Source organism: Macaca nemestrina, chromosome 7, assembly GCF_043159975.1.
Source record: "Macaca nemestrina isolate mMacNem1 chromosome 7, mMacNem.hap1, whole genome shotgun sequence".
Classification (NCBI taxonomy): Eukaryota; Metazoa; Chordata; class Mammalia; order Primates; family Cercopithecidae; genus Macaca; species Macaca nemestrina.
The window spans coordinates 128,903,727-128,924,885 of NC_092131.1; the positions used below are offsets into that span (position 1 = coordinate 128,903,727).

General features: G+C 45.3%; 1 protein-coding gene and 1 long non-coding RNA gene across 9 annotated transcripts in view; one reads left to right on the plus strand and one right to left on the minus strand.

Moving 5' to 3' along the window:
- Positions 1-5,138: 5,138 nt before the first annotated feature.
- On the minus strand, positions 5,139-13,919 carry LOC105463785 (uncharacterized). Of its 2 annotated transcripts, XR_976524.2 has the most exons (5): positions 13,680-13,919; positions 12,539-13,586; positions 10,256-10,426; positions 8,042-8,178; positions 5,139-5,537 (listed from the first exon to the last, which is right to left on the minus strand). It is a non-coding gene; the product is annotated as an uncharacterized lncRNA (long non-coding RNA). The 2 variants fall into 2 exon arrangements; XR_976523.2 differs by having other exon boundaries at positions 12,539-13,919.
- Positions 13,920-14,014: 95 nt separating this feature from the next.
- Positions 14,015-21,159, plus strand: part of LOC105463787 (ADP dependent glucokinase) — a 36,043-nt gene continuing 28,898 nt past the window's right edge. For 2 of the 7 annotated variants that reach the window (XM_011711092.2, XM_011711093.3), the window contains exon 1: positions 14,017-14,289. In XM_011711092.2, the coding sequence (XP_011709394.1) occupies positions 14,057-14,289 (233 nt within the window). In that variant the 5' untranslated portion in view covers positions 14,017-14,056. Of the gene's footprint in view, positions 14,290-14,320; positions 14,503-15,231; positions 15,354-21,159 lie in introns of those variants that run through there. The other 5 variants (XM_071101080.1, XM_071101079.1, XM_071101077.1 and 2 more) reach the window with 5 other exon arrangements.

Here is a 21,159-nt window from a genome sequence, read left to right on the forward strand (position 1 = left end):
AACAAGTATTGAAATCACTTTCTATTTGATTTGACTATTTACCCCACACAGATATATTCTTAATTTAGAAGATGCTTTCCCACAAATATATACACACACAGACTTACACATGCACAAACACAAACACCTGCGGCCATCCACAGGCCCCCCCGCTGACACGCTGCACAAACTCCCACGCAGATCCAGAGCTCCCCTCCCCGCCACTGGGACAGCCGCCCTCCCTGCGCCAAGCCTGCTCTTGGTTCCTTCATCTCAGCGGAGCTTAAGATTGGGGATGAAGCAAGGTCCCTTCCTGCGGACCCTCGCCTGTGCCACGCAGGGAGAAGAGGTGGCTCCCTCACTTATAATATTGGCCAGGGGTCAGAGTGGCTCTGGGGTGCGACGTTGAGGGATGCAAGGGGATGGAGGCCAAGCCCCATCCTCAAAGACTGCCCATCGTGGAAGAGGCCCGCACACGGGCGGAACCAAGCCAGCCGGGGAGCCACGCCCCCGAGTCCTGGGGTAGTCCGGGATGGCTGCCCGGAGGCGGTCACCTCAGCGCTGAGGTTTGAAAGCGTGGGGGAAAGACTGGGAGCCTGGGAGCCTCACAGCCGCGGCTGGGCCGAGGTGTTTGGGTGGAAGGACTGAGCCAAGGCTCCTAGCACGGATCTGTTAAGTGGATGGCGTTTTTGATTTTGCGGAAAAAGAAATCCCGCGGAATTCAAAGACCTCCCGGGCGCCAGACTTCACTCTCCGGTCGAGAGTAGAGCGGCTCGCACCCCGCTCCGGGGTAGCCCATGAGGCCCCGCCCCGCGCCGCGGCCGCTCTCGCGGTGGGCTCGCTGCGCCCCCTGCAGGCTCCGACCCACTCTCCCCGCACTGCTACCACGGGGAGGCGCCCGCGGGAAGAGGCGGGCCGGCTGCGGCTGCGCCCAGCCTGCGGACCAGGAGGTCCCGTCTTCCGTCCCCACCAGCCCCCGAGTTCGCTCCTGCAGGCCGGCCTTGGTTCTGTGCACCCCCGAGGGCGCCGCGTCCACACATCCCCATTACCGTGAGATCCCATCCCCATTGCGCAGATGGGGAAACCGAGGTTCAGAGTCGGAGCCTGATGCATCCACGGCACGAAGAGGAGTCTCTGGGATCCCGAGGCCCACCCTCACCCGTGCTTGTCTCTCTCCGCCTAGGTGTGGCCACAGACTCAATGGCTTGCGGTGCACCCCACGCACCCTCTCCTCTGGTTCTCTCTGGGCCACAGCATCGCCTGGTTTGGCCTTTCAAGAGCTGTGTGGACAGGAGTGCGTGTGGGGTGGGGTTACTCATCCACTTTACAGGAGGGAAATCTGACAACCACAGGGGAGCGCCTTGGGACCTGATAGTTTCACTTGCGTGGTCTATACTAAGGAGACAATTCAGAAACTCAGCAAATTTTGCTGTGTGAGTGCTTCTCCCTAGTTGTTCATAATAGCAAAATTTGTGAATAGTCTAACTCTCTACTGCTTGGTTAAATAAATGGAATTCTACGCAGCTATGAAAAATCATTCTGGGTAAAAAGTTTGCATATATTAAAGATGCCATTCTATTGTTAAGCAAATAAGCAGGTTACAATGCAGCATATATAATAACAAAGTTCCATTTCTGTGAAGATGCATGCGTGGGCACACATTTTTTTAAAACTCTGCAAAGGTGCCGGGCGCGGTGGCTCACGCCTGTAATCCCAGCACTTTGGGAGGCCGAGGCGGGCGGATCACAAGGTCAGGAGATCGAGACCACGGTGAAACCCCGTCTCTACTAAAAATACAAAAAATTAGCCGGGCGCGGTTGTGGGCGCCTGTAGTCCCAGCTACTCGGGAGGCTGAGGCAGGAGAATGGCGTGAACCCGGGAGGCGGAGCTTGCAGTGAGCCGAGATCGCGCCACTGCACTCCAGCCTGGGCGACAGAGCGAGACTCCGTCTCAAAAAAAAAAAAAAAAAAACTCTGCAAAGGTATACACCAACAACTTGAATATGAAGATTAAAGGTGATTCTAAAATAAGTATTTGTACCTTTCTGTATTTTCTAAATAATATTATACTATTTGTTTTGTTTTGTTTTGACAAGGCCTCACTCTTGTCACCCAGGCTGATGAAGTGCAGTGGTGTGATCAAGCTCACTGCAGCCTTGACCTCCCTCACTCAAATGATCCTCCCACCTCAGCCTCCTAAGTAGCTGGGAAGCTAATTTTTGTATTTTTGTAGAAATGAGGTTTTGCCATGTTGCCCAGTTTGGTCTCGAACTCCTGAGTTTAAGCAATCCTCCCATTTTGGGATTAGAAAGGTGGAAGGGATTAAAAGTGCTGGGATTACAGGCGTGAGCCACAATGCCCCGCCAGTTTTTTGGTTTTGTTTTCATTTTTTCCTTACACAGAAAAGCTCCAATATTCACTTACATACTGCAGAAGGAAAAGAGAGGCTGAAATGATTGGATCAAGGAAGTAGGAAAGGGAATTTCTGGGGCATTTCCTTCCCCCAATCCCAGAATAGCCAGAGAAATCATGGTCATCAAGAGCTGCTGCTTCTGAATAACATGACAGTGACGGTAAATTTTCCAAAAGGTTGATTGTAACAGAGTTTGCAACATGACCAAACTGGTGGATCACAGAGTGGACAGACATCAGGAGCTCTGGAAGAAAAATTGCTACTCGGTATCTACTCAAGTTGTAATGGAGAGAGAAATGGACTGATATGCCGGGATTTTTGTTGCAGAGAGCTGGCAAATTTGCAGTAACTAGCTCCATTCAAACTGACGGAAGCACATAGATGGAGCCCTGAAATCCATAGCTCCATTGAAGAGGCAGCAGAATTTATCTACTCTGACTCAGGTTTGCGGAATTTATCTACTCCGATCCAGGTGCTAGGCCGCTTGTGGTAGGGAGTGAAGCCATCATGCTGATGGATTCGGTGGTGGCAAAGCAGGCTGTCAAGAAGGAGTAGGTCCCCCAGATTCTCCCAGGCAAGGGGACAACACTGGAAACTACATGTTAGGCTTTTCCTTCTGAAACTTGGCAAAGTAGAATTTGCTGAAAAGTAAGTAGTACCGCTTGTTTTTAATTTCGTTTCTCAAGAAAACCCAGCTCTCATCATGACTGTTTACTCTTGTTTCTTTTGGGAAATTAAGTTCTTAATATAACTTTGACTAAAGATATGTAGATTTGTGGTATGAAAAGAAAATCTATTTGTTGGATGATGTTCCCAGTGAAGTACTATCCGTTTGTTATTTTAAAAGTTATTCTCTATTGTCCTAAACAGTAAATAGTGCCAAAACTAAGAAAAACATGTATTATAGTTTCAATGTCAGGCTGACTTGCTTGCAGATCTGTTCACAATAAACTGTAATGCCTCTTTAAAGAAAGATTTAGAAATACATTATTAAAAGTATTAATTCATTTAAAAAAATGTTAAGCATGAATGGGGACAAGGTGGGGAGAATGATTTGTCTGCTCTTTCTGGGAGGCCGGGGAGAAACATCCACGAGAAACCTGCAGGCCCTGCCACTGCTGCTGAGAGCCAGTGACACCAAGGGCTGACCACTTGGGATGTTAGCTGCCCCTAGCCCAGGCACTGTGGTCTGGGTCTGTGGTATAAAGAAGGGCTATTGCCATAAAAGGAGATAGACACAACCAGCTTCAGTCTATCCTGCTTCCTGTCTCAGAATTATTATTATTATTATTATTATTATTATTTTGAGATGGAGTTTTGCTCATTGCCTAGGCTGGAGTGCAATGGCGCGATTTCGGCTCACTGCAACCTCCACCTCCCAGGTTCAAGCAATTTTCCTGCCTCAACCTCCCAAGTAGCTGGGATTACAGGCACCTGCCACCACGCCCGGCTAATTTTTCTATTTTTAGTAGAGACGGGGTTTCACCATGTTGGCCAGGCTGGTCTCAAACTCCTGACCTCGTGATCCACCCACCTTGGCCTCCCAACAAAATTTTTTTAAAAAGAAAGTATGGTATGTCTTTGGAAATCTGAGATTCAAATCTTAGCACCCTATATCCCCACCACCACTACCATTAACAGTGCAGTTTGGAGCAAGTCACTTAATCTTTTCCAGCCCAGTTCCCGTTTGTAGAATGGAAAGAATGACATCCATATAATGTGGTTGCTGAAAGATTCATTATTTTATTATTCAACAATTATTTATTGAGTGCCAGGCATTAATCTAGTCACTAAGACAGACAAGGTCCATGTTCTTATGGAATTCATATTCTAACAGGGTAAGGTCACAACAAATAAATAATAAATGAAAAATATCAGATATTGATAAGTTTTAGACAGAAAATAAAATAGGGAGCTGGGAATGGTGGCTCACACCTGTAATCCCAGCTACCCAGGAGGCTGAGGTAGGAGATTGCTTGAGGCCAGGGGTTCAAGACTAGTGTGGACAACATAGTGAAACCCCCTTCTCTAAAAACAAATTAAAAAAAAAAATTAGCCAGTGAAGGTGGCATGCACCTGTAGTCTCAACTACTCAGGAGTCTGAGGAGGGAGGATTGCTTGAGCCCAAGTGTTTGGAGTTTGAGGCTGCAGTGAGCTATGATCATGCCACTGCACTCCAGCCTGGAGTTTATTTTTAGAGATGAGTGAGACCTCATCTCTAAAAATAAACAAATAAATAGGAAGAAGCAATAGAGACCTACAGGCTTATTATATTGATTGGTCAGTATAGCCCTTTTTGAGGAAATTGTATTTGAGCAGAGATATGAATGACATAAAGCGGCCAGGCATGCACAGATCAAGTCACAGAGTATTCCAGATGAAAGTAAGAGCCAGAGCAAAGACTCTTAGGAAGGGTAGGCCGGGCACGGTGGCTTACACCTGTAATCCCAACACTTTGGGAGGCTGAGGCAGGCAGATCACGAGGTTCAAGACCAGTCTAGTCAACATAGTGAAACCCCGTCTCTACTGAAAATACAAAAAATTAGCCAGTGTGGTGGTACGCATCTGTAATCTCAGCTACTCAGGAGGCTGAGGCAGGAGAATCGCATGAACCCAGGAGGCGGAGGGTGCAGTGAGGCAAGATCACGCCATTGCACTCCAGCCTGGGCAACAGTGCGAGACTCCATCTCAAAAAAAAAAAAAAAAGATATCAGGTAGCTTTTATTCAATAATAAACCACTTCAAAATTTAGTGACATAAAAATAATAACCATTTATTTATTATTTTGTGGGTCAGTAATTTGGGCTGAGCTCAGCTGGGCTGTCTTCTGGTCTCAGATGATCTTACTTTTGTGTCAGTGGTCAGCTACTAATCAGCTAGGTGACTTTGCTTCTTAGAGTTGGCTGGCTATCAGCTGGAGTGATGGGAGCAAGCAGGCCATATATCTTTCATCTAGTAGGCTATCCCAGGCTTGTTGATAAGTCTTGTTGATATGTGGCAGTGCAGGGTTGCAAGAGAGAGCGGAAACATGCAAGGCCTCCTCAGGCTTTGACTCAGAACCGGAACAATGTCACTTCTGCCATATTCTATTGGCAAGGCCAGCCCAGATTCAAATGGAGAAAGAGACATCACTCCTTGATGGGAGACTGAGAGACATGGTCACAGAGAAAAGAATTATGATATTTGTAACACACCCTGAGCAAGAATGAAAAATTCCAGCATGTCCAGAGCAATTGTTGGGGAGTGTTATGGGCTGAAGTCCTAATCCCTAGTACCTTGAATGTTACTGTATAGTATTTGAAGATAGGGTCTTTAAAAAGGTAACTAAGGTTAAATGAGGTCAGTAGGGTGGCCTCTAATCCAATATGACAGGTAAGGGAATGGAAAGACAGACAAGAAAATATTTCCAAATCACATGTCTAATAAAGGACTTGCATCTAGAGTACTTTTTTAATTCGGTAATAAGAAAAAATCAATCTAATAAAAATAGGCAAAAGATATGAACAGATACTTGACCAATGAAGATATGAAAAGATGCTCAACATCATTAATCATTAGGAAAATAAAAATTAAGACAATAGATATATCTACATATTTATTATAATGACTAAATTTAAAAGACTTACCATACCAAGTCTTGGCAAGCACATAGAAGAACTAGAACTCTAATAGAATGCTGGTAGGTATATAAAATGGTACAACCACTTTGGAAAACAATTTGGTAGTTTGATAAAAAGTGAAACATATATCTATTACATGATTTGGGTATTCCATTCCTAGATATTTCCCAAGAGAAATTAAAGCCTACAAAAAGACCTGCACACAAATGCTCATAGCAACTTTATTTGTAATAGTCAAAAACTAGACAGAACCCAATGTCTATCAACAAATGATTAGATAAATAACGCTATATCCATACAGTGGAATACTATTCAGCAACAAAAAGCAATAAACTAGCACAATCTATAGAAGAAAAAATAACACATTTAAAAACTTTTATTCTGTGAAAGACTCCATTAAGAGGATGAAAAGACTGGAAGAAAATATTTGCATACCATGTATCTGGCAAAGGACTTTTATCTAGAATATATGATATATATTCTCAAAATTCAATAACAAAAAACAAACCATTCAATTAGAAAATGAGCAAAAGGCTCAAAGAGACGGCCAGCAGTAGTAGCTCATGCCTATAATCCCAGCACTTTGGGAGGCTGAGGCAGGCGGATCACTTGAGGTCAGAAGTTTGAGACCAGACTGGCCAACATGATGAAACCCCATTTCTACTTAAAAATATAAAAATTAGCTGGGTGTGGTGGTGCGCACAGGTAGTCCCAGCTACTTGGAAGGCTGAGGCTGGGGAATCACTTGAACCCAGGAGGCAGAGGTTGCAGTGAGACAAGATCGTGCCACCACACTCCAGCCTGGGCAACAGGGCAAGACTTTGTCTCAAAAAAGAAAAAAAAAACCTGAAAAGACATTTCACTGAGGAAGATGTATGGATAACAAATAAATACATGAAGAGATGCTCAACACTACTGGCCATTAGGGCAATGCAAACTAAGACCACAAACAGATGTCACTATCCACCCATTAGAACAAAACCTAAATTAGTGACAATATCAAGTGCTGGTGAGGATGTGAAGAAACTGGATCTCTCATATGCTGCCTATGGGGATGCAAAAAAAAAAAAAAAAAAAAAAAAAACTAAACATATGACCCAGCAATTGTATTCCTGGGTGTTTATCTCAGAGATATGAAATATGTGCACCCAATACTCTGTACATGATTGTTTATTGCAGCTTTATTTGCAACTGCCCAAAACTGGAAACAACCAAAATGTCCTTCAATGAGTGAATGACTGAGCTAACTGTGACACTTCCATACTACAGAATATTACTCAGTCAAAAAATAAAAATAAATAACAAAAATGAACTATTGACACAGGCAACAGTGTGGATGCATCTCAAGGGTATTATGCTGTCAAAAGATCACATACTGTATGCTTCCATTTATAACATTCTCAGAATGACAAAATTAGAGTGATGCAAAGCAGATTGGTGGATGCCAGGGTCTAGAAATGGTAGAGGATGGGGATTGGGTGTGACTCTAAAGGGATAGCATGAGGGAGATCTTCGTGGTGATGGAACAGTTCTTGCACCTTGATTGAGTGGTGATTACCCAAATCTCCATATATAATAAAACGGCACAAAACTATACACATACCTTGCAGCAATGCCTGTTTACTGGTTTTGATGCTGCACTATAATTATGTAAGATATATCCATTGAGAGAAACTGGGTGAAGGGTACACAGACCCTACCATTTTGGCAACTTCCTGTGAGTATATAACTGTTTTGAAATTAAAAGTTTTTTAAAGAGCAATTAACAATTGATATTCGCTATAACCTAGATAAATCTCAAAATAATTATGCTGTATGAAAAAAGCCACATCAAAAAGATTATGTACTGTATGATCCCAGTTATATAAAATTCTGCAAAGTATAAACTGAACTATAATGACAGAAAGCAGATTGCCTAGGTACAGGGAGTGGGGGGATGTACGGGCAGGAAGGAGTAAGAGGGAAGGGTTACAAAGGGCCATGAGGAAACATTTGGGGTGATGGATATGCTTATTATATTACTATATTACCTTGATTGTAGTGATGGTTTTGTCAGAGGCATTCGAACCAGAGAGACTCCATTTTGAGTGAGGGCTAGGAAAATGAGGCTGAGAGTTGCTGGACTGAATTCCCAGAAAGTTAGGCATTCCTAGCCTCTAGATGTTTACTGTTAAGGGAACAAATTATTAATGTTTACTAAAACGGACCCAGACTTGGGAGTGTCCAGATATCTCAATATCTGGGGAACAAAGGCATTCCTAATTTTGCTTTAAAGATAATAATATTGATTCTTGCCAAATATCATAATTAAGAAAATTAATAGTTTATCACAAACCCTTGTAGCAGAGCGCATCTCTCCATATATACAAGCATTGTACCTAGGGTGGATGCGTTCCTCCTCTTAGTTTCGGGAACGTCCTGCTCTGTCTATGGAGTAGCCGTCCTTTCACCACTTTGCTTTCTTAATAAACTAGCTTTCGCTTTGCACTACAGACTCGCTCTGAATCCTTTTTTGCACGAGATCCAAGAACCCTCTCTTGGGGTCTGGATCGGGATCCCTTTCCTGTAACAGTTTCAGGGTGTATACATATGTTAAACTTATTAATTTGCATACTTTAAATATTATGCACTTAATGCATATCAATTTCACTTCAATAAGCATACCAAATATATTAAGTGCCTAGTAATAAAACTTACTAAAGACGTACAAATCCTCCACAAAAAGTCTAATATGCCATTGGGAGATATTTAGGTAGATCTAAATAAATGAAGGGATCTACCATAGTCCTAGAATGATAAAAATCCTAATTGGGTTTTTTTGGGAGGGAGGGCAACAAGTTGATTCAAAAATGTATATGGGAATTTTATTTTATTTTATTTTAGTTTAGTTTAGTTTAGTTTAGTATATGGGAATTTTAAAAGGCCAAAGATAGCCAAGACAGAAGAGTAAGGCAAAAGAATTTACATTAACAGATATCAAGACAGTGAGATGCTGATAAACAAATAGACCAATGGAACAGATTGAAGAGCCCCAAAACAGATCCACAGATACATAGACACGTGGTATTGGACAGAGGTGGGAATGCAGAGTCATTGAGAAATGACCAGTAAAAGGCACTGGGTAAACTGGGTATCTATAAGCATTCTTCTCACAACACACAAAAATCAATTCCAAGGTAGATTAAATACCTAAACATGAAATGTGAAAGCTTATAGCTCTTAGAAGGTTGTACAGGAAAATACCAGCATGATCCTGAGTACAGGAAGATTTTTTAAATAAGTAACAAAAAGCACCAATGATAAGGGGAAAATAGTAATAAAAAAAAGAACAAAATGTTAACTATATAAAAAACTAAGAACTTTAAGGCTGCGCATGGTAGCTCACAATCATAATCCCAGCACTTTGGGAGGCCAAGGCAGGAGGATCTCTCGAGGCCAGGAGTTCAAAACCACCCTGGGCAACATAGAGAGATCCTATCTCTACAAAAATACATAAATAAGAATAATTTTTCATAGAACTCTACTCACTAAAGACATTATAAAGAGAATGAATGGTGACTGGGAGGGAGGCAATATACTTGCAACTAACCAACAAATAGAAACGTCAAAACCACAGTAAGATACCACTACACACCCTACAAAATGACAAAGCTTTAAGAATCTGTTGGAGTGTATGTAGCTGGAGCAACAGAAATTCTCATATGCTGCCAGTGAGAAGATAAACTGGTATACTGCTTTGGAAAGATGTCAAACATTATATAGTAAAGTTGAAGACAGCCATATCATTGACCCAGAAATGTTATTTAGTTTCTACCCTGAAGAAATGGCTATACACATGTAACACAGCATGTACACAGCAACACTGTAATAGTAAAAAACTGGGAAAACTCCAAATGGTCTATTCATAGTACAATAGATAAATTTTAGTATTTTCATTCAGTGGGATATTATATAGATGCTGAGCAGCCAAAAAATAGAAAAGGCTACTGCATAGTGACCTATGCAGAAATGGCTGTCTTCCTTATAGTAAGAGAGTGACAGACCAGCAAGAAAGACTAAGAAGAAAATTAAATATAGCTCTCAGAACCAACCATAGCAACAGCAGGGAGTGTTTTGAATTCCAACATGTAGCAGACACTGTGCTAGACTGTCTTAAGATAACTCTACCTCCCACAACCATTCTGCAAAGTAGGAATTATTTTGCAGATAAGGAAACTGAAGAACAGAAAAGTTAAGTGACTTACCTGAGGACACACAGATAGCAGGTGACAGAGTGAAGATTTGCGACAAGGAATCAAATCCCACCTTCTTTCCATTGAAGTATGAACTGTTGATTGCTTGCAACAACCATTCACCACCTCTCCCTTCTTCCAGAACCCGATTTTGTTAAGATGTACTGCCTCTTCTGTGCTGTCCTAGGGATGGCAGAGCAAAAGACAGAACAAGCCTGGGTCCCTGAGGACTCTCTGGCAATGCTGCCAGGCCATACCAGTTAGGTGTTTTTGCTACCTTTTATTTATTTTTCCTTTATTTTAGCTTTAGGCCCAGTGGTTGTAGAACTGCTAGAGTTCTTGAATCAAAGAGAAAATGTAGTTAGAAGGCAAACTTCCCATTTCCTTCCAAACCATTGCAAGTAATACCAAAACCCAAACCAGATCACTGTAGCAGATGCTACAAGGTCTACAACAGGACTGGTTTATGCAGCCTGCAGAAGAGAACGCGAGCAGGAAGGCCTGTGAGTGTAAAGGGCTCCAGCAAGCAGCCTGGTAGCAGTGTTCCGGGAAGCCTGAGATGGCTAAGAGAGCACTGTAAGGGTGGAGGCCTATGCTTTATCCTGCCCCCTGATTCATTTCCCTGTGAAGCTCATAGGTCCTGGCCAGACAGAAGCCCACACAGTCCTGTGCCTCCTGCCTTTCTAGGCTCAGCGCTTCTTCCTGGTCCAAAGCAGTTAATTCCAAAGTGAAAATTCCAGGCCACTACGTTGTCACATCCTCTCAAGCTACAACCCGGTTCCCAGTCTGTGTAGGAAGTTCTATTACTGTCAAGAAACTCTCATGTTCTTCTTACTGCTTTGCTGTTGACGTTCCTCTCATCTGGCTCCTGTGCCTCAACACCCCGCCTCTCCCCTGCACTGGCCAGAGGCAGTCCATCCTCTGAGCACTTCTAGTCCCCTCCTGACCTCACATGAGTGAGGAGGATGTCTGATTGCCAAGGGCTATGGTTACAGACACAAAGCTTTCTCTTTTCGGGTGCTGGGATCCTTTATTCCATCTCTTTAATTTCTTTGGAGTTTTCTGTAACCTTCAAAATTGTGCTCTGACTCTGGCCTTTGGGTATGGCCTGTGGTGGGCTGTGTCCCTGGCATCAACAAAGGCTTTGACACAGCGTGGCCTTCAAAGAGCAGCCTGGATGAAACCGCAGGGGCCTGGAGCTGCAAGGAAAGTGGGTTAGCCCAGCTTTCACAGGGACTGTTTGGGCCCACTTTAGTTTTTGCTACATGTGGGAACAAATGTGCCCCTTCAGGCCTTTCAGATCATGGGGGTGGGTATTTTTGTTAAAGCCAAAACCTTCAGCTAATTTGGAAGCTGACAGGATTCTGCTAAGTCTTTGTGTTAACACAGTATCTGCTCCCTGGCCTTCCAGGTCAGGATCTTGGGTGGGACACCTGGAGCCTCCATTTGCCTCTGAATTTTCTAAAACAAAATTGCTTTTCGTCTCTCATTTCAAGGTCCTAGGAGAGAGAACCATGGTCCTAGGAGAGAGAAGGCCATGTCTGGAAGCCATTTGGGTGGGGGCAGGGGGTGTCTTGAGGTCTGCCCAGCCCAGCCCTTTCCTCTTTGTTCAGCCTAGGCAATGAAGCCACAGCTGCCACTCAGAGCTGTTTTAATTGTCCCCAGAAACCTAACTTCTAGAAAAACAATTGGCTTGCAAAGGATTCCAGACTCTCTGAACAGACAGATGATCAGAATCTTTTCTTATTTTCATTAAGGAAATATTTCAAGAGGGACTGTGGCACCAAGACAGTCAATGCCTGCCCCTGAGCCCCTGATGAGAAGGAATTAAGGGCCCTGTGACTATGTATGTGACCAGAAGCCACATCAGGCTCCACCAGGCCTGGCAACTGTCCCTGATGGTCTGTTCTTCACCTCCTGTGGCTCCTGACTCTTCAGTTCTCAGTTGGAATTGAGGTCAGCCCTCTCGTTTCCTTGTCTGGCCCCTTCACCACCCACAATGCAAACCCATACTGAGGGACCAACCAGCAAGAGGCCCAGAGCAGCCCCCATAGCAACCAGAGGGGGCCAAGCTTGCTGCCACAGCCCACAACATGCCAACACCCCATTTAGACTTTTACATGAGAAATAAACATCCACTTGGTTCAACTGCTATTGTTTCGTCTCTGTGACTAAATCAAAAGTCCTCCTAGAGGACTAGAACTAGATCTACTGTCTGTTCTATGGCCTTCCCACAGTTCAGCTTCCTGTGCTCCCCAAAACTTCACCTTGGAAACATATTTAACTGGTTCTGACCTTCAGCCTTGTGTGACTGTGGGTCCACAGCCAATATCAAATAACTGCAGACACCAGACACTTGGTTAAAATTCTCAATAGAGGAAAATGGTCGCTGGACAGTCAGCAGACTTGCTGTTTTCAGGTCAGCTGCTGGCTCAGTCCCCTCTGGGTGCCAGGGAAACCTGACAGCTGAGGGTTGTGATAAGGAGCAGTTTCTCCAGGAACTGACTGACATGTCTCCCTGAGGAGAGAGAAGTGACAGGCAACTCTAGGGAAGATGGCTTTCATGGCTTCATAAATATCTCACTGGCTCTTTGGCTTCTTCTCCAAGGTAGCCCAGATTTCCTCCTGTGTGAATATCTTTGTCGAAAGGGATGCATTGGTCAGGTAGGCCAGGTAGGATCAACTGAGGGAAGGTAGATGACCAGGATGGAGAAAAGCTGATGAGGTGGGGCTGAGGAGAATGAAGACTAATGCCCACTATCAAAGTTAGGGAAATAAAGTGTCGCTGCCAAGTCCAAACGTCAGGGTCACACTGGAAAACTGGACACAAAGCCAACGTCAGGAGCCAACAGAGCTGGAAAAGTGGAAACAGGCCAGGGAACAAGACTAGGCCGGGCATGATGGCTGCTGAGAATGAGCTGCTACCAAGCCTAGCTTCATTGTCTCTCAACCTAGCCTCATGCACAGAAAAGTCATATCAACGAAGAGAGAGCTGGGTTTAATGATGTCACCAAGGGGGGAACAAAAGAAAACAACGTTCCTTAACCCAGGTCCGTAACTCTCGTGTTGTGCACAAGATTGTGTACATTTTCCAAAGTTTGTCAAAGGGAACAGCGCCCCCAAAAGGGTTATTTTAAGGTTTGATTGTGGACTCTGGTTATCCAGAAGAGGACGATCTCTGCCGATCTCTGCGGGCTCTCCTGTCTCGACGAAGTCCTTTAGTGCCTGAGGGTCTGGGCCACCTTCCAAAGGGGCGGAATCCCCCTGCCTCGCGTACCCCAGGGGTCTCTGTAGCGCTGCTGCTCTGTGAGCCTACTCCTCTCAGAAGCGCCGAGCACCAGGCCTGGAAGAGGACGAGTGTAGTAAATAAGGGGACACGGGGCGGACGGAGGGATTAAAAGATGGGGGTGTGATCTGTGCCAATGGGGACACTGACTGGTTCGAATATTAACGCGAGGTTTGTCCGCTTCTTCACAATCTGTCCGTTTCGTTTTACTGGGAAAGCAAATGTGTTCCCATCCCTCTATCTGGGGATACGGTTAGAGTTCCGGGAATGGGGTGCAGCGCCCGGACTGCTACAACCGCCGTTGTCCCACCTCCTCCGGAGCCGCAACACCGCAGTGCCGGGACTCGGACTGAGGCGAGGGCTCCCCACCCGCTACATCGTGGCACCGCCCGTCGCCCCGCCCCTTGGGGAGCCCGTGGCGCGCCCTTTTGACGTAGTGCTTGTGTCAACATCAGCGCGCGCCGAGCCCGGAAGAGGCGCGGACTAGGAAAGGATTCGGTTCGCGCAGCTGCGGCGCCTCGGTCCCCATGGCGCTGTGGCGCGGCTCCGCGTACGCGGGCTTCCTGGCGCTGGCCGTGGGCTGCGTCTTCCTGCTGGAGCCAGAGCTGCCAGGCTCGGCGCTGCGCTCTCTGTGGAGCTCGCTGTGTCTGGGGCCCGCGCCTGCGCCCCCAGGACCTGTCTCCCCTGAGGGCCGGTTGGCGGCAGCCTGGGACGCGCTTATCGTGCGGCCAGTCCGGCGCTGGCGCCGCGTGGCAGTGGGGTGAGTGCCAGCGGGGCCTGGGTCTCTGAACCTCTGAGGTCCGCCTTGGAGGTCGGGCGGAGCCGGCCAGAAACAGGGCTTCCCTGAGGTCCCCGGGAGGCGCTGCTGTCCGCGCTGGCCCCTTGGCGAGAAGCGTCGGACGTCTGAGTGGAACCCGGTTCGTCACCGCTGCTCTTTCCACTCGGCTGGCCTCTGCACCTTTCTCTGATCCCGGTAGGACCAGCCCTAACAGCTTCTTGCTAATCCCTCTTTGTCTGACACCTTTCTCCGAGCCTTGTTCCTCGTTCCAACTTTTAGCCCCTTCTCTTCTGGCGACTGTTGTTTTGCAGTCAAAGATACTTGACCTTACCCACTTTGACAACACTCGTCTTCCTCTTTCTTCTGAACTTCTTGAAGACGAGTGATTTCTGCCTTTACCCACTTGCTTTCGTAACGCCGTGTAGTCTAGAAACCACACGACTGTACTGCAGCTCCTCTCTGATTTGCCTTTTTGAGTCTTCATTATCTGCTCTCTGCAGCCTTTCATGCATTGAACACGTCCTTCTTCGTGAAACTCTTTTCTTCCCCTGACTTCAGTGACATTGCATATTTAAGGTTCTTCCAAATCACAGTGCCTCCTTTCTTTGTACTTTTCCTTGGGAATGTAATTATTCCCTTTATAGTGTTGATATTGTAAACACTTAACTTTAGTCTCTGTCTCAGTTCAATTTGACTTTCTTGCCATGACCTCAGAGTTATGTATAACCACCACATAAAAGCAGGCCCTCTACCATGTAGACTACTACTTTCTGTGGAGTGTTGGGACTGGGAGGGGTAAAGTAGAGCAAACTTGTCCTGAAGATTAAATGACATAATTCATGTAATCTCTCTAGCATGGTGCTTGCTTTAAAAAGCATTCGATATTAGCTATAATTTTTTTTGTTTTTGTTTTTTTGGACACAGGGTCTCTCTCTCTCTGTCGCCTAGGCTGGAGTGCAGTGGGGCAATCACTGCTCACTGCAGCCTCGACCTCCCAAGCTCAAGAGATCCTTCTGCCTCAGCCTCTGGAGTAGCTGGGACAACAGGCAAGCACCACCACGCCCAACCAATTTTTTATTTATTTATTTTTTTTAGTAGAGTCGAGGTCTTGCTATATTGCCTAGGCTGGTCTCGAACTCCTGAGCTCAAGCGAACCTCCCACCTTGGCCTCCCAAAGTGCTGGGATTAAATTGTCCTTCCTTGCTTTATGTGCGTTCATTCAGCAGATATTCACCAGCTACATGGTTAGTGTCAGGTCTGTTCTAGGTTCTTAAGATACAGAGATGGGTGAAGCAAGGTCCCCGCCTCACTTATTGGAAAAACACATATTATTGTATCAATCTACTTGGACTGCTAGAACAGAATACCACAAATTAGATGGATTAAACAACAGAAATCTGTTTTATCACGGATCTGGAGGCTGATAGTCCGAGATCAAGGTACTGGCAGGATTGGTTTTTGATGTTGCCTCCCTTCCTAGCTTGCAGCCAGCTGACTTTTCACTGTTAGCCTGCGCATGCACGCTCCTGGTGCCTCTCACTCCTCTTATATGGACACTAGGTCCTTTTGGAACAGGGCTCACCCTTGTGACCTTATTTAACCTTAATTACTTCCTTAAAGGCCCCATGTCCAAATATAGTCACATTGGGAATTAGGGTTTGAATTGGTGGGGGGTGGACAGTTCAGTCTATAACAATTATGGTTAGAAGAGGAACATCCCACGAGGACCAGGCAGACGCCTTAATGCCTTTTACGACCTAATCTTAGAAGCACATAGGAACTCTTCTACCAGAGTCACAGGTCCACCTGGTTTTAAGGGAGGGGACATAGAACAAACCTTGATGGAAGGAGCATCCGTGTCACGTTGTGAAAAGAACATGTGGAATGGGACATCTTATTGCGACCATCTTGGAAAATATATTTTACTACGGTGACTTTCATAGGACAGACACTAAAGAAGAAATGAGATTTCTCCAAGCCAAAGTGGGAACAGTTCCACCTAGGCAAGAGAACCAAATGTGAAAAAGTACATGGTTGGTTTGGGAACAGGTCAACCTTGTTTTCGAGCAAGAATCTTATGGTAGAGGGTTGTAAAGAGATGATGCTGAGAACGAAGGGTTGGACCAGATTGTGAAGGGCTTTTTATGGGGAAGCCATAAAGGCTTATAAGCAGTTAACTGATGACAAGTTCTTTGTTGAGAATTGGTGGGAATGTGAAGGGTGGATTTTGAGCAGTGGTTCTAACCTGTTTCACTGCTTCTCATCATTTATTTCCCAAAGAGGATTTTTTTTTTTTTTTTTTTTTTTGAGATGGAGTCTGGCTGTGTCGCCTAGGCTGGAGCGCAGTGGCGCGATCTCGGCTCACTACAAGCTCTGCCTCCCGGGTTCACGCCATTCTCCTGCCTCAGCCTCCCGAGTAACTGGGACTGCAGGTGCCCGCCACCATGCCCAGCTGATTTTTTGTATTTTTAGTAGAGACGGGGTTTCACCATGTTAGCCAGGATGGTCTCGATCTCCTGACCTCGTGATCTGCCCGCCTCGGCCTCCCAAAGTGCTGGGATTACAGGTGTGAGCCACTGCGCCCGGCCCCAAAGAGGATTTTTAGCCCAAAGATAGGGGGATTTAGGAGGGACGAGGGGAAGCAGGTGCAGTACTTGTATTCTTGTATCAGAATCTCATTTTGAGGTTGTAGTTTGACTTCTCTAGAGACGTATTCACACTCTCACACAGACACACTCAAAATGCAATTTAATGTGATTCATAAGGAGGAATATCTTGAGACTCTGACACTGGTATAAGAGGCCGTTGTAGGGTTTGTGTAAAGGGAGAAAGGAGCCTGAACCAGACTTGGCAATGATGTAGAAGAGGTGAGATTTGAGAGATAACCTGAATAATAGGTTGGATGTGGTGGAGTAAAGAAAGGCAGTCAAAAACGACAGGGTTTTAGTATTGGATATCTTGTTTAGTTTTTGTTTTCTGTTTGAGACAGCATCTCGCTCTGTCACCCAGGCTGGAGTGTGCAGTTTCATGATCAAGCTCACTATGGCCTTGACCTGTCATGCTCAGTGTCCCAAGTAGCTGGAACTACAGGCATGTACCACCACGCGCGGCTAATTTTTATATTTTTGGTAGGGACAGGATTTGCCAAGTTGCTCAGGCTGGTCTTGAACTACTGAGTTCAGGCCTTGCCTCCCATCTTGGCTTCTGAAAGTGCTGGAATTACAGCTGTAAACCACCTCACCCAGCCCAGTATTAAATATAACAACTAATATGATTAGGCTTTGTGTCCCCACCCAAATCTCATCTTGAATTGTAATCCCCATAAGCTAATCAAAGGAGAGACCAGGTGGAGGTAATTGAATCACGGGGGCGGTTCCCCCGTTCTGTTCTGATACTGAGTGAGTTCTCGTGAGATCCTTTGGTTTTATAAGGGGCTCTTCCCTGCTATTCGCTCGGCACGTCTCCTTCCTGACACCTGAAGAATAGGGTGCCTTGTTTCCCCTTCCCCTTCTACCATGAGTAAGCTTCCTGAGGCCTCCCCAGCCATGCTGAACTGTGAGTCAATTAAACCTCTGGCCTTTATACATTACTCAGTCCCGGGCAATCATTATACCATTATGAAAATTGACCAGTGCAACAACTTTATGAGGCAGGCAGATAACAGACATTATCACCAAGTCTTCACACATTGATTTATTTGCCCAAGATCTTGCAGCTATCAAGTGCCAGAGGAGCAGTTGAAGCCTGGTCTTTCCCATTTCTGGTTCCTGGTTGATGCCATGTTATTGCCATTAAGAGAGGATTTAAGAAAAACAAGTTTAAAAAGATAAATTGGATTTCAGAGGAGAAATATACATACATTGTTATGGGATTTCAGATGAAGCTTCTCTGTCAGCTACTGAAAATGAGAAGCTGGTTTTTAGGAATATATTGAGAAACAGGATTGCAAATTTTGGAGACACTGGTACTTAGGTTGAAGCCAGAGACTGTATGGGATCACCCAGGAAGAGAAGAGAAGGTAAAAATGGTAAAGGTGGAATTCTGGGAGGCACTTAAGGGGCTGGTGGAAAGGGGTCAAAGAAGTAAAGGATAGGAGTTTTAAGGTGTTTAAGGTGTTTCTAGGAAACTTCCCCTGCTTCTAAATCAGACTCTGGTACCTGTTGTTCATTGGTTTAAAAATGATGAAACCCAGCGGGCACGGTGGCTCACGCCTGTAATCCCAGCACTTTGGGAGGCTGAGGTGGGCGGATCACCTGAGGTCAGGAGTTCGAGACCAGCCTGACCAACATGGAGAAACCCCCATCTCTACTAAAAATACAAAATTAGCCGGGCGTGATGGTGCATGCCTGTGATCCCAGCTACTCGGGAGGCTGAGGCAGGACAATCGCTTGAACCTGGGAGATGGAGGCTGTGGTGAGCCGAGATTGTGTCATTGCACTCCATCCAGCCTGGGCAACAAGAGTGAAACTCCGTCTCAAACAACAAAACACCCTTATGCTAATATTTATTGCCTCTGGAACTGGCTTCACCCCTACCCTTGAAACATATCTTGGTCTTCTCCCCTGTATGAATTCTCCATTGTAGCTAGATCATTCTTTATTGTATCCAAACACAAGGTTAATCCCTTCGTGTACAATTTTGCTTGTATGTACTTCCTACGTGGGCTTCAGTATCAGATAAATCTGGGTTTGAATTTCAGATCCGCCTGTCTGTGGCTTTTGAAATGTTAGTTAATCCACAGCTTCACTTTTCTTAGCTAAAAGCAGTGATGACTACTTAGCAGTCTTACAGCATTTTGCAAATAGGTTTAATCTATCTGAAAATGGCTGCCTAGCATGGAGTGCTTCTTAAAGATCAGCCGCCTTTCTCTGTCTAGATGCAGGAGCTAGGGTTCAGCCCAGGGACCACTGCCTTTTTTTCCCGTCTCTTTACAGTTCTGTGTCTTAACGATTATGATTAGCTCTTATAACAGCTGATGCATGTAATGTAAAACTAGCGAAAACCTTAGAAAAGTCTCCGGACGTGGTGGCTCACGCCTGTAATCCCAGCACTTTGGTAGGCCAAGGCAGGTGGATCACGAGGTCAGGAGATCGAGATCATCCTGGCTAACATGGTGAAACCCTGTCTCTACTAAAAATACAAAAAATTAGCCGGGTGTGGTGGTGGGCGTCTGTAGTTCCAGCTACTCGGGAGGCTGAGGCAGGAGAAAGGTGTGAACTCAGGAGGCAGAGCTTGCAGTGAGCTGAGATCGCGCCACTGCACTTCAGCCTGGGCGATAAGAGCGAGACTCCGTCTCAAAAAAAAGAAAACCTTAGAAAACATTTTATAGGTGATGAAACAGAAGGGAGGAGATAGGAAACATCATCTTTACCTTAGAGGCACTTAAGGTCTAGATGGGAGAACTGTGCCCTCTTTCCCAGCCCCCCCAGCCCATTTTGACATTCAGCATCTATTGTCTTGACCTATTTTCCAGTTGTTTCGTCTGTGTTTTCTCCAAAATCACACTGTCATCTAATACACATTTTTTACTGATGTGTGAGATTCTGCTTGCGTGTCAGATGAGCATAATTTTGTTTTCTGATTCTTTAACTGTGTCTCCCTTTATTTCCCCTTGATAATACAACATCTTAGGTAATAATGCTTTTTACATTTTGGGATGCTATTGAGTTGAGAAAGTGCAGAGAAAGATTCTTATTCTGGTTAAAGTATTATAAAACAGAACAAGAAAGTACATGTAAAGTACTCGTTTGGCATCTAGCATGTAGTAGATGTTCAGTGTTTTTTTGAGAAAGGGTCCTGCTCTCTTGCCCAGGCTGAAGAGCAGTGGTGCCATCTTGGTTCACTGCAACCTCTGCCTCCCAGGCTCAGGTGATCCTCCTGCCTCAGCTTCCTGAGTAGCTGGGGCTGCAAGGTGTGCACCACCACACCTGGGTAATTTTTGTATTTTTTGTAGAGATGGGGTCTTGCTATATTGCTCAGGCTGGTCTGGAACTCCTAGGCTCAGGTGATCTACCCGCCTTGGCCTCCCAAAGTGCTGGGGTTACAAGTGTGAGCCACTGTGCTCAGCCTGGTTTTTTTAATTATAAAAAGTTATCAAGTAAACCATGAACCAGTCTGAGAAACTGGTTATTTTCCCTCAGTATTCCTGATGTGATTAGGTGCGGGATGGAAAATGTTCCATGATAGTGATATTTTGTAACTCAAAATTAGTTCTGTTGGGTTTTGCCTTGTGTCACAAAATATACTGAACAGCTTTCCCCATTCTCATCTTTGAGGAGTCAGACTGTTTAAAATCTCAGCAGTACTAGATATGGAGAGTGGGGTGTTTATAGTTTTTGTTTGTTTGTTTGTTTTTTGAGACAGAGTCTCACTCTGTCACCCAGGCTGGAGTACCGTGGCACAGTCTCAGCCCACTGCAACCTCCACCTTCCGGGTTCAAGCGATTCTCCTGCATCAGCCTCCCAAGTAGCTGGGATTACAGGTGCCCACCACCATGCCCAGCTAATTTTTGTATTTTCAGTAGAGACGGGGTTTCACCATCTTGGCCGGGCTGGTCTTGAACTCCTGACCTCATGATCCACCCACCTCAGCCTCCCAAAGTGCTGGGATTACAGGCTTGAGGGTGTTTATAGTTTTTGAAGTAGTTATTTTCAAAGGCAGATTTCCCTCCGTTTCTGAACCTTCACTCTTCAGACTCGGGACCCAAATCCATTTGGATACAATTTTTAGACTGGGCTGTCTGGAGGAAATGGTATCCCTCCTTACTCAAGCCCTCATTGTCTGAAACTTAGGAACCTACTGGCATCTGAAAGCCAGAGATACTTGTATTCCTATTGATTCTACCTACCAATC